The sequence below is a fragment of the Emys orbicularis genome, chromosome 11 (assembly GCF_028017835.1).
Source record: "Emys orbicularis isolate rEmyOrb1 chromosome 11, rEmyOrb1.hap1, whole genome shotgun sequence".
Classification (NCBI taxonomy): domain Eukaryota; kingdom Metazoa; phylum Chordata; order Testudines; family Emydidae; genus Emys; species Emys orbicularis.
The window spans coordinates 8980069-8998327 of record NC_088693.1 but is presented as its reverse complement, the minus strand read 5'-3'; the positions used below and the strand labels follow the sequence as shown (position 1 = coordinate 8998327).

General features: G+C 43.0%; 1 protein-coding gene across 1 annotated transcript in view; it reads right to left on the bottom strand.

The window, feature by feature from the left end:
• GLI2 (GLI family zinc finger 2) overlaps positions 1-18259 on the bottom strand; it is a 200254-nt gene that overhangs the window by 24047 nt on the left and 157948 nt on the right. Inside the window, exons 5-8 of the mRNA XM_065413137.1 lie at positions 16515-16716; positions 13994-14207; positions 10805-10918; positions 2090-2221 (exon numbers count right to left, since the gene is read on the bottom strand). Coding sequence (XP_065269209.1) covers positions 2090-2221; positions 10805-10918; positions 13994-14207; positions 16515-16716 — 662 coding nt within the window. The remainder of the gene's footprint in view (positions 1-2089; positions 2222-10804; positions 10919-13993; positions 14208-16514; positions 16717-18259) is intronic.

Sequence of the window (18259 nt, the reverse complement as noted above, 5' to 3'; positions counted from 1 at the left end):
GGAAGTTGGCTCAATACATCTACATGTGAATTTCATTTGTGTGTGTATTTTGGGCAACAAATCCACAGCTCCTTGAACTGTTGGCAATAATTACATTAAAGTAGTGTCAGTTTCTAAAACCTTCTAAAATTAGGAAATTATTGTATATTTTTTCCAATATTTTCTTTTTGGTTTATTTAGAAATAAATGATGCTGAACTGCAGGGATCTGTCTTGCTCTGGGATGAGCTACAGGGCTTTCCCTACAACTAGGAGAAAAAAATACTGCTTGACAAATGTGGAAACACACTCCCATGCAGCCATGAGTTGGGAGGAATAGCTCAGTGGTTTGAGCATTGGCCTGCTAAACCCAGGGCTGTGAGTTCCATCCTTGAGGGGGTAAAAATCTGTCTGGGGATTGATCCTGCTTTAAGCAAGGGGTTGGACTAGATGACCTTCCTAAGGTCCCTGCTATTCTATGATTATGGATTACTGAACAGTGATGGGATGCAGGATTGTGAGATTTATTACAACAATAAAGGGACATACCTGTGCCCACTTCTCAAATGCATCTGACTCATTCTACACCCAAAATTATTTCCAACCCAAACATATTCAGCACTAACTACACTGAATGACTGACCTCAAGTGCCTGTTAAAGCCAGCTGGATTTTGTCTTTGATTTATGATTTGGCATTTGCTCTCCTTAGCTTAAATTGTAAGCTCTCTGGGGCTCGGATTGTATTTTCATGATGTGTGTGTAAGAGTGCCTAGTGCAATCTGGCCCACATCACTGAGTGGTGGCCTCCGAGCACTCTCCCTGAATAAACAGGATAAACTAAGAAACAATAAATTAATAAATAGTAGTAATGAGAGAGGTTGTGAAAATCTCTCTTTTCAAGAAACAGATCGGTTATCATTTCGAACGTCTTACCCCCTCTAGTCTTGTGCTGTGTGTCCTTCACCCCGAGTCATTCAATCACATTGTAAAAGCTAGTTGCATGTGGCTGGCCCTTGGGAGATTGACAGCCAGTCCAGAAAAAGGCCGATAGAACAGGAAAAGCAGAGCTGCATGAGGCTTTTGAATGAAATTTGCTCAGCCAGAACTCAGGCCAGTGATGATGAGGCTGGTGAATTTTCAGTGAACCTGAGCTGGCTTTAGAATGAGCCAGGTTCAAGTTACAGATTGAAATGGAGATTGTGGCTAAAGCGTCAGTGGGAGGGTTAATTGCAAAACTGGCTTGATTTTGCTGATAGTCACTTCTTGTTTTGGGGATTTGTCAGCGTCAGAGAGAAACTGAGGGGTGTGAATCAAAACACAAAATAGGTTCCCCGTAATGCAGAAATTAGTTATTTTTGTAGATCAGATAACTGACTCACTTTGCAGAGCCTTCAAAGAATGGCTCTGGGATTGGTAACACCACCATCATCCGTGGTTTTGGTTTTTGTTTTTAAATGAGACAACTCTACATTTTAGGCCACAAATCCGGTGGCTCCTTGCACAGAAGCTGACTTTCGGTTTGGGTGTTCCACCCCCGCTCTGCCCTGAGGCCCTGCTCCTGCTCTGGCCGCTTCCCCGAGACCCCCCACCCACCCGCCACTCGCTCCTCTCGGCCCCCTCCCCCTGAGCCCCCCCCTCCATCGGTCCCTCCTCTTTGCCCTCCCTCCTCTGAGCACCTCCTGCCAGTCACTTGCTGATTGGCGGTCAGCTCCAAGGGTGCTGAACAGCTGATTGGCAGCCAGCCCAGGGGCCAGAACCACAGTGGTTGGGCTATGCAGGTGCTTTGTGTCCAACTGCCCATTATGGGGAGGAGATTCATCCCCCCAGCAGCCATATAAGATCCCCTACACACAGCCCTTTTATTGGGCTTTGCAAGGGGAACCAGAATTACACCCTCAGCAGCTGAAACATAAGACTATCAAATGATCTAAGCTAAACTCTTCAAGGAATTGTGAACTGATCTTGCAGTGTTTGCACACTGTACCTCTAATTTGCACCGTTAGTGGCTCCCAGAGTGAGCTCCTGCTGTACAGCATCTTGTGATGAAAAGTGACGACAAATGCACAGAAATCCAAATTTATTGCCGGGGTTTCTTTCCAACATTACTCACATGGACGAGCTGCTCCTGAGTGTCATATTCCTTTATGCACCCTTCCCAGTGACAATTTGTCTCATAAATAACGTCAGGCTCCTGTTTACATTCATCCTTATCCAGATCTTCTTTCAGGTCTGTCAGATGCTCCTGTAACACACAGTATATTATATAAAGTGAGTTTGTTTCATCTGAATTCCTCAGTCCCTCATAGATTACAGGGCAGGTATTAATTGATCATAAAGGAAAGGACAACTCATTATAACAATGCAACATTCTTGATTATCATGAAATACTGAGTTAAAACGGGTCTTGCAGTTATGGATCTGCCTGAGGAAATCATCGCTAGTGACAGGCCAGTCTTAAAATGTTTGGGGGTCTGATTTAGATAAACACCCACATCTTTGGATTCCCACCAGCTAGATCAGATACAGCATGAGGAAAGACTCCAGAGTCCATCATATTTATACACCCACAATTACTCTAGGGTAACACTATTACCCATATTTTACAGAGAGGATACTGGGGCATAGAGAGACTAAGAGATTCACCACAGTAAATCTCAAGGAAGAGCAAGGAATTGAACTAAGACCATCTGAGTCCCAGGTGAGCACCCTAAGCACTAGACCATCCTTCCTCTCTTGTGAATAGTTTGTTTCTTTTGCTACCTGGCTATATCTGGATGGAATAAGAAAATGGAAGGGGAAAATAGCCACTGAATCTTTTTAAACTATTTAAACAGTTTGGTTGAGTCTTCTTTTATCCACACACATCTGTCCTTTCTCTACAATGATAGGTAATAATAATACTTAGCATTTATACAATGGTTTACATCCTCAGAGCACTTTACAGGCACGAACTAATTAATCCTCAAAACACTCCTGCGAGGTAGGCAAATATTCATATACCCATTTTATCAAAGGAGAAACTGAGGCAGAGAGTTTAAGTAACTTGACCAGACCATACATTGAGTCAATGTCAGAGTAGAACTCAGGAACTTCTGGCTTCTGCTCCATGCTTAGTCCACTAGCATGATACAGCCAACTGAGCCTCCGGTTGGAAACCTTCCAAGTTCTAATCCTGACTTCTTGTCAAGTTGCTTAAACTGTTCTGGGCCTCAGTTTCCCCATCTGAAAATGAGGGAAATAATATTTTCCTATCTTTCTGCAGTATTACATGGATTGAATAGTTAAAGTTTGCAAAGTGATTTGAACATCTACAGCACTATGTAAATGCAAATTATTATAATTAAGATGTAATGATGATTTAGCGCACAGGCCTTGTAGCAGCCATGTGTATCGCAGTCATTTCCAACATGACACAGAGTGGTGGTACACAGTCTGTTTTCATTGGAACGTGATAATCAGAAGCAACTATTTACCAGGGAACATAATGCTATGCAGAGGTTCTCAAACTAAATTGCACCACATCCCAATTCTGACAACAAAAAGGGCTATATGACCCCAGGAGGGGGGCCGAAGCTTCAGCCTGCCTGAGCTCTGCCGCCCCGGGTGGGGAGGCTGAGGCCGAAGCCCAAGCCCCAACGCGTAGGGCTGAAGCCCTTGGGCTTTAGCTTCGGCCCTGTGCGGTGGGTCTTGGACTTCGGCTTCGGCCTTGGGCTCCAACAAGTCTAAGCCAGCCCTGGCAACCCCATTAAAATGGGGTTGTGACCCACTTTGGGGTCTTGACCCACAGTTTGTGAACCACTGTGCTACAGGAAACTACAGTATCAGGAGTTACCTCTCATTGCCTTCGGTGGAGCAGGCTGTATGGGCATGGGGCATGTGTGTATATAGGCTAAGACAGGCAGGCCATGCTTTCACTTGGTCTTATCTTTGCAGCACTTAACATCAGCAAACCATGTTCACCGGGACAAAGAGTGCAACAGAAACTTGCCACAAAGATCCTCATCCTTTGGAATTTCATAAATTCACAGAATCCAAGGCCAGAAGGGACATCATGATCATCTAGTCTGACCTCCTGTATAACCCAGGCCACAGAATGTTCCCAAAATAATTCTTAGAGCATTCAACCAGAGCAAGTTAAGTGTGAGCCTCAAACCCCCCAAGCTACAGGTGCTTTTTATCCCAAAGGAGAGTTTTTGTATGTGGTTTAAATCAAGCATGGATCTGACCCAGGGATCGGCAACCTTTGGCACGCGGCTCGCCAGGGTAAGCCCCCTGGTGGGCCGGGCCGGTTTGTTTACCTGCCGCGTCCGCAGGTTCGGCCGATCGCGGCTCCCAGTGGCCGCGGTTCGCCGCTCCAGGCCAATGGGGGCGGCGGGAAGCGGCGCGGGCCGAGGGATGTGCTGGCCGCCGCTTCCCGCCGCCCCCATTGGCCTGGAGCGGCGAACCGCGGCCACTGGGAACCGCGATCGGCCGAACCTGCGGACGCGGCAGGTAAACAAACCGGCCTGGTCGCCAGGGTGCTTACCCTGGTGAGCCGCGTGCCAAAGGTTGCCGATCCCTGACCTGACCCAACCCCCTAAAACCGAACCCACCAGTCCTTAGGCTGCGTGGCTGAGGCCCATCTCTAGCTGAAATGAGCCTGCTGCACAGATCTCAGCCCTGCAGAAAGTTGTCACAGACAAGAAGAAACAGAAGGGTTGAATGTAACTGGTTCAGACTGAAACCAAAGCCAGCGGCTTCTAATTACTTCTGGTCAGGTAAAAAAAAAAGTCCTTTTCACACTTCTCTGCACTTTCTATCATAGAAAGAGTGAAGAGCCGCGAAACTAATTGGAGGGGACAAAGAAGCAAATCTACAGTCAGACCCTGTTTGAATAGGGAGGAACAAACATTCAACAATGTAAGAAGGGAAGGGAAAGCTGATGGGCATCAAAAAGCTTAATCCTGCAGCTCCCCACACATGCGCCGGCGTTCAGGGAGAGTCAAACCGGCAACAGAATGGCAGGACTGGGCCCTTTGCATTATAGAGTTAAATCAAAGGGAGAGGCCAAATGCTGAAGTCCTTACTGCAAAGAACGACAGGGCTTTGGCCTAACAATTTAGTAAGGATGTTGGGAATTTGCCCTAGATGTTTAGCAAAGGACAAGCTTCCCATCAGTATACATTGGAATTTAACAGCCTTATAATGTAGCGGGCTCTTTGGTACCAGAGTTTCATAACAGGGTAAAATTTAAAAGGCATGTCAAGTAGGGCATTGGCCTATGCACAGGGATGGATTTTACTCAATAATGAATTAGATTGCTATGATCCCACATCAATAGATTTACATGGGGAAGGAGATTACCATAGGGGGCAGTGTGCCTTTTTACTGCCCGGCCTTACATACTTACAAGTGATTAGTACTGAGATTTGGAAATAAACAAACAATCTATTTTACTATTTTCGTTCTAACGTTTAGTGTAAAGTGAAGCCTCTTAGTAAGGGCAACTGCTGGCTTTTGGGGTTTTGGGCATTATAATAAGTGTTTGCCGGATACAGATTCTAATATGTAGTTTAACTCAACACCAGTGCTAAAACCCAGCTAAAGCAGCATTCAAACCAGCAAATGTGGCAACAAAGAGATGTCTTCCGCAGACTGCTGCCATATGCAGACATGAACTGGGACGGGGGCATGGATCGGCGATCATGTCGTGCTCCCCATCAGTACTTGGCCTGGGCCAGGGAAGCTAACAATCCACCCAGCAGACCAAAGTCCTGGTCACGTGCCACCTGAGGCAGGTTGTGCAGATGCTAAGATGACGAATGGGGAGTTCCTAATGGTTAAAAGAAGGGTATTACTCAGATGAGGTCGGTAATTACAGACAGCTCTAGCTCCTACTGTTGCAAGATTAAATGGAGGGCAAATTGAATAGTTGTCCCATTTAGATCTTAAAGAACAGCCTGGGATATTCATGAAAGCTGGGATTTTTAACTGGACCTAAGGGAGTTAGGTGCCCATATCCCACTGAATTTCAGTGAGAGCTGGGTGCCTAATTCCCTCATGCTCATTTGGAAATCCCAGCCTGAAAGAAGATCAGTCCAATATGATGGAACAAGGCCTGGAAGATTGTTATAATTATTAGAATTACAGTAGCAACTAGGGGCACCAACTCAGATCAGGGCCCCTCTGTTAGACGCTGTACAAATATAGAAACTATCCTTGCCTTGGAGAGTTTACTATCTAAGTAGACAAGATAGACTAAGGACTTGTCTACATGGGGAAATTTACCAGCATAATTATACTACTACGGTTATTCCAGAATGAGTACTTATGTGTGGAGTTATAATGCTATAACTACAGTGGTAAAATTATAATTGTAACTTTCCCCATGTAGGCAAGCCCTAAAGGTGGGAGGGGAGCAGAGAGGTGAAGTGACTTGATCAAGGTCACCCAGCAGCTCAGTGGCAGAGTTGGGAACAGAACTCAGGTCTTCTGATTCCCACTCTAGTGCCCTATTCACTGAACAATACTAGGAAAAAGCATGATTTTACTGGAGACCAATGCATACTCATTTGAAAAGGGATGATATGCTGCAACCTTACACTGTTATATTAACATCAAGCTTCTTGTCCTCATTGTTAAAGCTCCTCATGTCTCTGCCACTTCTCACTTATTGACCAGTATCACATTACCTCCATCCCCTGTGCTCCACCACCAAGTCCATCTTTGAACCCTTCTTTATCCACTGTTCCCAAGCTGCTATAGCAGTTTCTTCCCCCTTATCCCTTCAGCATGGAACACCCTGCCTGAAGGGACCATCAGGCCACCACCCTCTCCTCTTTCAAACCTTTTCTCAAGATCCACTGGAGTGTTGTGATGATTAACTAGTTAATGCTTGTACAGAGCTTGGAAGGTGAGAAGTGTAACATAAAAGATCAAGTATTATTATTAAAGCAGCTGTCATGATATCACATGCCAGGTGTGACTTTTATGTACATTTTTTACAACTCATGCATGGAGAGATTTGTTCTAATTAGCCCTTGATTGTTCTTTGGAAAAGGCTGCTCTGATAACAGAAAATTGCTGCAAGTTACAGAACAATTTCTGAGAGGGAGGTAGAATCTTTATCAGAGGCCTGTACAAAATCAGAGATGGAAAAGTCTTAGGACTTTCAGAGGTGCTGAATACCTAAAGTTCCCATTAACTTCAGCTGGAGTTGTGGGTAGAGCTAGTCAGGAATTTTCTGTCTAAATGTCCCCTGTACCCCCCCTTCCCCCCAAGTCCCCGTCGGAAATGCAGTTTCTGACAAATGCAGTTTTTGCGGAAATTTTTTGATTTTCTATCAGGAAAACGGAAATGAAATATTTCGGTTCAGGTTGGGTCGACTCAAATCAAAATATTTCAGTTTGTCCAACTGAATCTAAACATTTCATTTTGGGTCAGTCAGACATTAATCTGTGACTGACTAACTGCCATGGCATCTCATGCCCCCATTCTCATCTATGAGCTGGGCTCCTTGACTGGACTACATCTCCCACACTGCACTGCTGCTTTCCCTGTGGTTGAACCACTTAGGACATTATGGGACTGCTATGATTGCCGTGCATGATGGGAGATATCCAGCTGGGGAGTCTGGCCCATGGTGGGGATGATGGGGCACGAGGCACCCATGCCACAACTCCAGTGAGGCACCAGAGTAGCTCAGGTAGATGCTGGCCAATGTTGAATTGAAACAAAATGCAACATTTCCAAATCAACATATAGTGATAGACTCTAGCTCAATCTATTTAGCTTAACAAAGAGAAGATTCATAGATTCATAGATTCTAGGACTGGAAGGGACCTCGAGAGGTCATCGAGTCCAGTCCCCTGCCCGCATGGCAGGATCAAATACTGTCTAGACCATCCCTGATAGACATTTATCTAACCTACTCTTAAATATCTCCAGAGATGGAGATTCCACAACCTCCCTAGGCAATTTATTCCAGTGTTTAACCACCCTGACAGTTAGGAACTTTTTCCTAATGTCCAACCTAGACCTCCCTTGCTGCAGTTTAAGCCCATTGCTTCTTGTTCTATCCTTAGAGGCTAAGGTGAACAAGTTTTCTCCCTCCTCCTTATGACACCCTTTTAGATACCTGAAAACTGCTATCATGTCCCCTCTCAGTCTTCTCTTTTCCAAACTAAACAAACCCAATTCTTTCAGCCTTCCTTCATAGGTCATGTTCTCAAGACCTTTAATCATTCTTGTTGCTCTTCTCTGGACCCTTTCCAATTTCTCCACATCTTTCTTGAAATGCGGTGCCCAAAACTGGACACAATACTCCAGCTGAGGCCTAACCAGAGCAGAGTAGAGCGGAAGAATGACTTCTCGTGTCTTGCTCACAACACACCTGTTAATACATCCCAGAATCATGTTTGCTTTTTTTGCAACAGCATCACACTGTTGATTCATATTTAGCTTGTGGTCCACTATAACCCCTAGATCCCTTTCTGCCGTACTCCTTCCTAGACAGTCTCTTCCCATTCTGTATGTGTGAAACTGATTTTTTCTTCCTAAGTGGAGCACTTTGCATTTGTCTTTGTTAAACTTCATCCTGTTTAACTCAGACCATTTCTCCAATTTGTCCAGATCATTTTGAATTATGACCCTGTCCTCCAAAGCAGTTGCAATCCCTCCCAGTTTGGTATCATCCGCAAACTTAATAAGCGTACTTTCTATGCCAATATCTAAGTCGTTAATGAAGATATTGAACAGAGCCGGTCCCAAAACAGACCCCTGCGGAACCCCACTCGTTATGCCTTTCCAGCAGGATTGGGAACCATTAATAACAACTCTCTGAGTACGGTTATCCAGCCAGTTATTCACCCACCTTATAGTAGCCCCATCTAAATTGTATTTGCCTAGTTTATCGATAAGAATATATTAAGGGGTGACTTGCTTATAGTCTGTGTGTATCTAGATGGGGAACAAATATTTAATAGAGGGCTCTTCAGTCTAGTGGAGAAAGGTAAAACATGATCCAATGGTTGGAAGTTGAAGATAGACAAATTCTCACTGGAAATAAGACATATTTTTAATGGTGAGAGTAATTAACAACTGAAACAACCATGGGTTGTGGTGGCGTCATTGAATTTTTAAATCAAGACTGGATGTTTTTCTGAAAGATCTGCTCTAGGAATTATTTGGAGGAAGTTCTATGGTCTGGGTTATAAAGCAGAACAGACTAGATGATCACAGTGATCCCTTCTGGCCTTGGAATCTATGAGCTTTTCATTCTGCCAAAAAAAAAATGCAATTTTTGATTTTGATTGGGTTAACAACAAATGTCAAAATATCAGCATTGCCTTCAGGATGGAAATTCCAGTCTTCGATGAGCTCTAGTAGTGAGTGCTCAGACCTGCTGAAAAACAGGTCCCTTTTCTACTGAGTCATCTAAGTCTATTCCTTCTGCCAAGGCAAGATTGCCCCCTACAGGGTATTTCCAATACTTTGTCCAATCAATTTTTTAAATGCTTCAAGCCATGGAGCCTACACTTCTTTTGAGAGCCTGAGCCACAGATCTCCTCATTAGGAACGGTTTCCAAATACCCAGCCTACATTTTTTTTGTTAATTTCATCTAATTACTGCTAATTAAATCTCCTTGTATCACTCTACATAATTCCTCGCTTTTTTGGGTACTTACTTCATTCACAAGACACTGTGAGTCAGATAATAAGAAAAATAAACATACACAATTGCATTGGTATTCCCCCTGATTCTGTAAATGTGATCACTGGTATTGGGCATGCACCTCTCAAAATCTGTATGTAATTAAAGAAGGATGGTGCCAGTAAATGTGCAGTAGTCTCTCCCAGGGCTCATCCGATACATATGCTTGGGAAGGCAGGAAATTTCTTTCAGATCTCTTCTTCGTTTACTACAAGAAATAAATATGCGGCCTTATTAGCCTGGGGGGCGGCCAGATTGGTTTTTTAGGTCGTGTGCTTTCTGCTGTTTTGTGTTGTTGCACTCCTAAACTCAAAGCTCAAGAGAGATGCCTCTTTGCCCTAATCGTGCTGACTACAGCATGTTTATCTTTCCCTGATATGCTATCTTCATCAATTTTACCAGCCCCCAGATGATTGCACAAGTTGCTGTCCCCATGCATCATGCTGAAACCTGCTTCTGAACCAGTGCAGAAAGAGGAATTTGTCATCAACTCTTCTGTTCGCTTGACAATAACACAGCGTAATATTTCATGAAAATGAAGTGCCCAGAGCACTCCTGATAGTTTACAGGTGTGATAAAGGACAGTCAGATGGATATTGTCAGCCATTAAACAGTTTGCAATAGCAGAGCTCTGAAAAGAAAACAAAGGTCTGTGGGCCCTTCTCAGTGTCAAATGTTGTGACAGTGATGTAAAGAATGATGCTATGAGCAATTCCATACTCAGGAGAGAAGAAGCCCTTTCTGAGAGCTTTCTACCTACATGCAAGACTTCCTCGTAATCTATGTTTGCTTTGAGGCATCAATATTGCTTGCTTTGCACTGTAGAAGTCAAGCATAATTTTTATAAGTTACCAGGACTGAAATAGTCCATCCTTCTCTCTTTCTTTCTGGGCAATTGCACCAGGAATCCAACTCCCACAAACCCATATAATGCTTCCCTCAATCAATCACAGAAACCCTGCTCCTGTACCTTGTTGGGTCTCTTTATTTGAGATCAGCTCAGTTGCCTTGCAAACTTTGATGCCTCATTACAAATTGCAGAGAAACATGAAGTGAATATTGTTCCCAAAGACAATGCAGACCCATCAGCTCACTGCATCAGGCTGACAAGACAATATGTGCCAAGAGGGTTACCTGTGTGGCTGGGGAAGCTGGTGGCACACCCTCAACTTCAGTCTTGACTTTGCTGCGCTTGTGAATTACTGGATTGACTGTGCTGCTCACGGCTGACTCACTGCTCTGCTTGTTCTAGGAAAGAAAAATTGGGGGTGATGTGGCATTAGGGTTTGAAGAAAAAATGATGCAATACAGCCTCATAACATCATGACCAGTTTATGGCAAACTGGTACGGAAAAAGAACTGGGCTGGTTATCAGGGCCACCTGCCCAGGACACAGATCTAGTGCTGGATGTCTACACTGGGTGAATTTTACCCATTTGGAGTGTGCACAGAGAGAGGGAGAAAATAAAGGAAAGAGGGAAGGCCTGAAAAAAGCAGTTGTGCATATTTACTGATGCCATTCCCCTCTCAGCCACTGCTTCAGTTTCAGAACTATCTAGACCCTGTCAAATTTAGCCAATTGTTGATTAACACCCACACTGCCACCCCTCCACCCCAAGAACAAGCCATGGTTTATTTCTCGAAACAAGATGAAATAACACGGTAAGAAACCAAATAGTTTCTATATTCTGCTTTCATGTGGTGTTTTCTTTATACTGTGTGTGTACATGAGAGGGTGTACACACTTGGCTGTGCGCCAGAAAAAAATAAGAGAGGCTACAAAAGAAAAAGCACAATGTGACACACACACAAACAACAGTCAATGAAATTAGAATACACCTCTACCCCGATATAACGCGGCCCGATATAACACGAATTCGGATATAACGCGGTAAAGCAGCGCTCCGGGGGTGCTGGGCTGCGCGCTCCGGTGGATCAAAGCAAGTTCGATATAACGCGGTTTCACCTATAACGCAGTAAGATTTTTTGGCTCCCGAGGACAGCGTTATATCGGGGTAGAGGTGTATTAAAACTGTAATGACATTGCTGTTAATTACTCAAGATCCGTACACTATTTATGTAAACGGACACTCCACTTACACCACCTACATTATTTTGGAACTCAATTGGTTAGGAATGAAATAAAGCAGAAGAAAACAAAACCAGTCAAATAACCCTTCAATAACAAACCAGAGTGTGCAGTCCAGCACCCATGACATACTCTAGAATAATAAACCAATCTGGACAGTCTACTCCAGAACAATAAAATACAATAACAAACTGAAATGGGTATGTAATGGAGTGAAATAATTCTTTTGGTAGTGATACAATGGTAGTTTAAACTTCCAAGTACTGAGAGTAAGAAGCAAACATTATTAAAAATATGCCATGTGTACTCACTAATATTCAGCTGGTGTGTGTACTCAAGGTATACATATGTTTGGTGCCTGTGCATACAATGTGTATGGCTGATTATGAAAATTGGGCCCACAAGTTTATAAAATGGACAATAAAATCAATACAATTTACACCCAGACCAAGAGCCCATTTCACAAATATCTTCCCAATGTCATTTGAAAAGTGTGTGGGGGGGTTGGTGGTGGTAAAAATTCCTCTAGACTGGATTTCTAAAATGAAAACCAGCCCCTTCTTTAGCACAAAAGGGAAACTGGGATCTGATGTGACCACCAGTCCTAAGATGCTTTGCTTTCTGTGTCTTAGCAAACATAGTGAGGGAAAGAATATGGTGGTTTTAAAAACATCTGCATGATTTACAACATTAGCAGAGGAGCAGGTAAAATAAAGGAAAAGCAGATTGGTGAAAAAACTACTTCAATTTGATTCACTGCTGTTAGACTCCAATATAGCAAAGCGCTTAAGCATGTGCTTATGTCCCTTTAACTTTAATGGAACCTAAGAACTTAAGTGTTTCGCTAATAGGAATAGACTTATACATATGGCAAAGTGCTTTGCTGAATAAAGGCCCTAGAGGGTCATAATATGTTATTTGCAAATATGCATATGGCTGCTTCACAGTCACAAAAATGCTTTGTAGTTACATCTGATGTTTGCTGTTTGCTATTTGTCACTCTCCTGTTGAAAAGTTTCATCATCCAGTCAGGGAGTAGAAAATATAACAGGGATCTCAAACTCAAATCACCACGAGGGCCACATGAGGACTAGAACATTGGCCCGAGGGCTGCATCACTGAAACCTTTTCATACAATGATACAAAAGTATAGTCAAAAATGAAAAAAAAATGAAGAGTAATATAGTGTGCTATTAAAAGTCAATGTATTAACTTTTTAAAAACTGTAATGCGAAGAGGGGTTTTAATAAAATATAAACACTCAGTAATGCATCTCACTCAAACAACAAAACACGCATTTACTTTTAGAATTACTTCAGTTAAAGCCCCCCCTACCCCCACCCCCACTCCACCCCTTCCATGAGGCCCCACCCCACCCCGCCTATTCCCACCCCTTCCTCACCCCCATTCCAACCCCTTCCCCAAAGTCCCCGCCCCAACTCCGCCCCTTCCCCGCCCCTATTCCAACCCCTTCCCCAAATCCCTACCCCGGCCCTGCCCCTTCTCCGCCTCCTCCTGTGAGCGCGCTGTGTCCCTGCTCCTCCTGCTCCCTCCTGGAAAGTCCTAAGTGCCGTCAAACAGCTGTTTGGCGGTGGGACGCGCTGAGCTGTAGGCGGAGGAGTGGGGACGCGGCATGCTCGGGGGGGAGGGAGGGAGGGAGCGTTTGGGGAGCTTGGCTGCCAGTGGAGTCAGCACCTATGGCAGGTCGCAGGAAATAACTCCGCAGGCCGCATGTTTGAGACCCCTGAAACATAACATGACCAATCACATGAATAACAGAGTCACCATGCACATTATGGGTGAAAGCCTGGCCCTACTGAAATCAATGGGAGTTTTGCCATCAATGGGGCCAAGTTTCCCCCTAAGTGGTCTACTTGTTGTAACCCATCCGTGAGTCTTTGCTCCCCCCTAGACCACATTTATAGAATGATGAGACTGCTTGATACCCTGGATGGGACACCTACCGCTTGCACTGATGAACACTGGATACATGAGCAGAATGGCCTGATAACTTAAACCAAGAAAAATTCTGAATGCATTTAATTTTTGCTCAGATTTTCAGATGTGCTGACCACCCACAACTCTAACTAAAGTCAATGAGAGCTGCAGATGCGCAGAACCTCTGAAAATTAGGCCTTATTTGATCAGCTCTAATGGATACGCTTTTTCAAAAGCAGCTAAATTTCACTGCTTGGCTGTATTAAACACATCACATTACCTGAGCTGGCTCCTACCTGGTTAGAGTCAGAGATGCAGCTGTTGTTATTACTGATCTGAGTGGGAGCTGGGTTGACAGAGATAACTGCCATGTGTTGTCGTGGAGGGAACGTGGGGGATGGCTGGATCAAAGGTGGCGTATGTCCAAATGCAGAGCTCAAGCCTCTCTGCTGACTCAGGATCTGCTGGTAAGTCACTGGGTTGATGGGATGGGGGAAGCTGAATGCTGGACTGCAATAAATATACAAATAGAGGAGGAAAAATTACAAGGAGAAGTTATTTTAAAAAATGAATTAAAACCTTGGCTAGTGATTGGAGTAAGGGTAGAACTTCCTGCTGATTATGGGAAAGAGGATAAAATAGGGAAACTAGATTTTCTTTAATCTTCCATGATATACACTATGGAATATTTTTTACACAGATATTATTGGTCTCATCTGTACTTTGGTATATTTATGGACCCCTTCTATTCACACACAATACTGCTAGAGATTTCTTTTTGTAAGTTGTTTGAAAAGAGTGGATTACAATGGGGGAAAACCCCACAAATCTTGCTTTGCAACAATGCAAGGTTTTTCCAGGTAGACCTCTTTTGCAACTTCCCAAGCTTGTGGCTACGCTACTCTTAATACAGAAGTGAAGTCACCTGGCTCTCAGGCACAAATTGAAGAGGGAACATTTAACAATCAATTTCACATATTTAAAAAATATGAAATGTATCCTGCATTCAACTGAGCTGGACGATGTCTCATGGGACTACTAAAATATGTAACCCTTCTTCTGCAGGTCACTAGTTCAACCCCAGTTTAGATCACTCATAGCCAGAAATCATTCCCATCTAATGGTTATTTGGTTACCAGTGTGGTTTCAGACCAGGATGTAGTAGACACGCCATAAAAATTACCATCAGAACTGCCAACTTTACTGGTAGTGTTCTTCTAATTCCGCTGCTGTCAATCTGGCACTTTAGGGGCTGATCCAATGAACATTTATATACATGTAACTTTACTCACAAGCAAAACTACCCACAGGCACAAGTGCTTGCAGGACTGGGCCTTAATTAGCAGTATGTTCATGTTTTTATTTTAAATAATAAACTTGACTAGGCAATTAAGGCTGCTTCTATTCTAAACCAGTTAATGACAACATGACCAAAAAGCAAAGGCCAAAGTCACTACCCTGTTAAAAAGCCCTTGTGGCAAAATAAATGTTAATGGTTAATGACATAATAAGAGCTGATGACAGGTTACTGTAGAGCAACTGTTCTATATAATGGAACCATCAGAAAACTCACTTTATAACATATGACCATCCCTCTGTGGTGAGATGCATTAATTTGCGTCACTGCTGCCACTGATGAAATTTTAAGTGGTTAAAAATAAAAAAAGTCAATCTGTACACAATTTATTAGCCGTTAAACTGTTTTCTATGTATGACACACACTTAAAATTCTTAAGATTTAACATATGCCTTGTAAAATACATATTAAATGGTTCTAAATTTATTATTATTATTGTGGTAATGCCTAGAGGCCACTAGTCAAGGATCAGGACCCCATTGTGCTAAACAACGTACACAGGCTCAAACAGTTTACAGTTTAAGTATAAGACAAGAGACTTGAAGTGGATACAATAGATGGGGAGAACTCACGGGAACAGTGGGATGATAAGTATGATGAATAGTTAAAATCTTGAGGTTTCCTAAAGCTAGTACTTCAAAAATTTTATCTGACAAAGCAACTTTTCAATTAATGTCTAACTTTTTACTAACAATAAGATCAATCATTTTTTAGGAATGCATAGCTTCTATGAACTCTTACATTTCTTTCTAGGTGTCTAGAATGACATTATTAATAGGAAAAAAACCCATACCTAGCTTCTCAGTGGTAAAAATAATAATACTATAGTGTGAAACCTGCCTTAAGCAACCACTTGAGGAGCTGACAACATTTGTTCCTTTAAGGGAAGTGTTTTCTAATTAAGGATGGTACAGAATTTTACTCAAGAGCCTAGATTTTTAAAAATCAGTGTTTAAAGTTAGGCTCCTAAATCCACACAGGAATTAATTTTTTAAAATCTTGGCCAATACATTCAGGGATACTTTGAGGTAGTCTTCTAAGATGTGAGATTTCCTAATAAGGCCAGTCAAACCATTCACAGCAAACATTTTAACAGATGAATTTAGCCTTTCTTCTGCTTGCAAAGAGGTATGAACATATTATCATCAATAAAAATCTGGCAACCAATATTCCCTCCCAGTAAAAATATATACACTCTACAGTACCATCACATCCACCATTGCAGAAGAAACAGGCTAAATGTAGATTACCCTTCCACATGCATGAAATCAAAGAGAGGTTTCATTTTAATATACAACGCAGACCCAATGTACATTTTTGGAACAAGATTCCATACAATCCTAGACGGCCAAAGCTTAAAAAGTTCCTTTTCTACAGCTTTAGTTCTGACAATGGACTAATTATATAGGCACAAGATCAAAGAAACAAAAGTCTAAATGGAGCTGCTCGAACTGCTTTACCTTATTGCCCCTGCAGATAAATGGCCGTAGGAGCCACTAGCAGCAGAACTACTTCTGGAGTTATTAATATAAGCCACCAGGGAGTTAGGGGAGGTCCTGATCATTGTCTGAAGATCAATGCTGGCATCAGACAGCGGGGATATGGAGAGGGCTCGCTTTCTGCTTAATCTTGGAGTAACCCTTGGGCTTGAAAATCTTGACACTGTAGGAAAGAAAAAAAAAGTGTGCCTAGTTAGACAAAAGCAGGCACTACTCGTTTCAGTTTTTATAGGAAGAATAAATGAAAGCAGTTAACAGCACAGTACCTTGCCATGTAACATTTATTTTAACATTGGGAGTGGGATTTGACATGGGAACACATGGAAGAGTTGCGTGTGCGTGCGTGCGCGCACACACACACACACACTCACTCACTCTGTGATTCACATACACTACAGAAAAATTCTTTTTGTTGCCATGACAGTGATTCTTGTGGAAGAGAAGAAGCAGGACTCAGGTGCAATAATTATAATGGGGATTCTTGATTGAGGCAGCTGAACTCAGATGCAGCCTTTGGTTTTGCCTGATTTTCTAGCTCTCAGGACGTCTGATTCCACCACACAGGCTCTTCTTGAGGCCCACATTCAGCAAGGAACATAAGCATGTGATTAACTTTAAGCATGTGAATAATCCCATTGAGGTTGATGGGGTAGCTTGCTGAATCAGGGCCAATAAGCCCTGAGCATGGATTATCACTTTCTCACTTGCACCACTTCTGCACTGACATAACTTCAGTGGCTTCACCAGTGCAAGGGAGAGAAGTGTCAGGCTACCACTTTCTTAAAAAAATAGGGCCCAATCATGCACATGCTCCGTGTAAGGGGCTTCTGGGGTCTGACTCAAAGTCCATTTAAATCAATGGGAGTCTTTCCATTGACTTGCATGGACTTTGGGTGAAGCCCTTGTTGCATTAGCAGGATCTGCTGTCTAATTTGGGGCAGGGACAGTCTTCTTGCTGTGTGTTTGTACAGTCCCTAGCCCAGTGGGGACCTGGTCCATAACAGGGTTCCGAGGTGCTATACAATACACAGTACAAAGAACTAACATATCAATAACAGTAATACTTGTATTCATTCAGATGAAATGCCGATTGCTAGAGTTTTCACTAAATGAAGAGTCTGCAGGGTGAGTGACAAGCTGTTTATTCACTAGAGGAGCCTGGATAAACACGAGATTCCAAAGGGCCCATTTTTAATTACTTGTACCTAAAAATAATTAACAGATGTATTTATTCCTTCATTCTTTACTCACAGATAGATGCTGTAAGGTTGCAGAAGAAACACGGCATTCTTCTTTCCAAACTGAGTGGTTTTCAATGCCTGCTTTAAGGTCCCTGCTGCACAAAGTGATAACTATGGAACTACTTATTATTGGCACCTCCAAAATTATACGCCCCAAATTTTACATTAGAAGGGACTGCTTGGCTCATAGGGATGATAATGGGACATGATGCCTTGTGCATCTCATCCCTAGTAGAGCTGGCTGGAATATGGGGGGAGGGGACAATCGTGGATTTCACCAGAAATTTCTGACCAGCTCTGATCACTAGTTCAGATCCAGATGAGGTGAGCATCAGTTAAAAAATGTTCCCATCTGACGATGGTTTGGGGCCCTATGTTAAATGGGCTGGAGGCCTGATTCTTAGCAGAGGGCCATCTTTCTTACCAAAAAACACCATCAAACTGGGCAATGGTTGGCACCCTTGT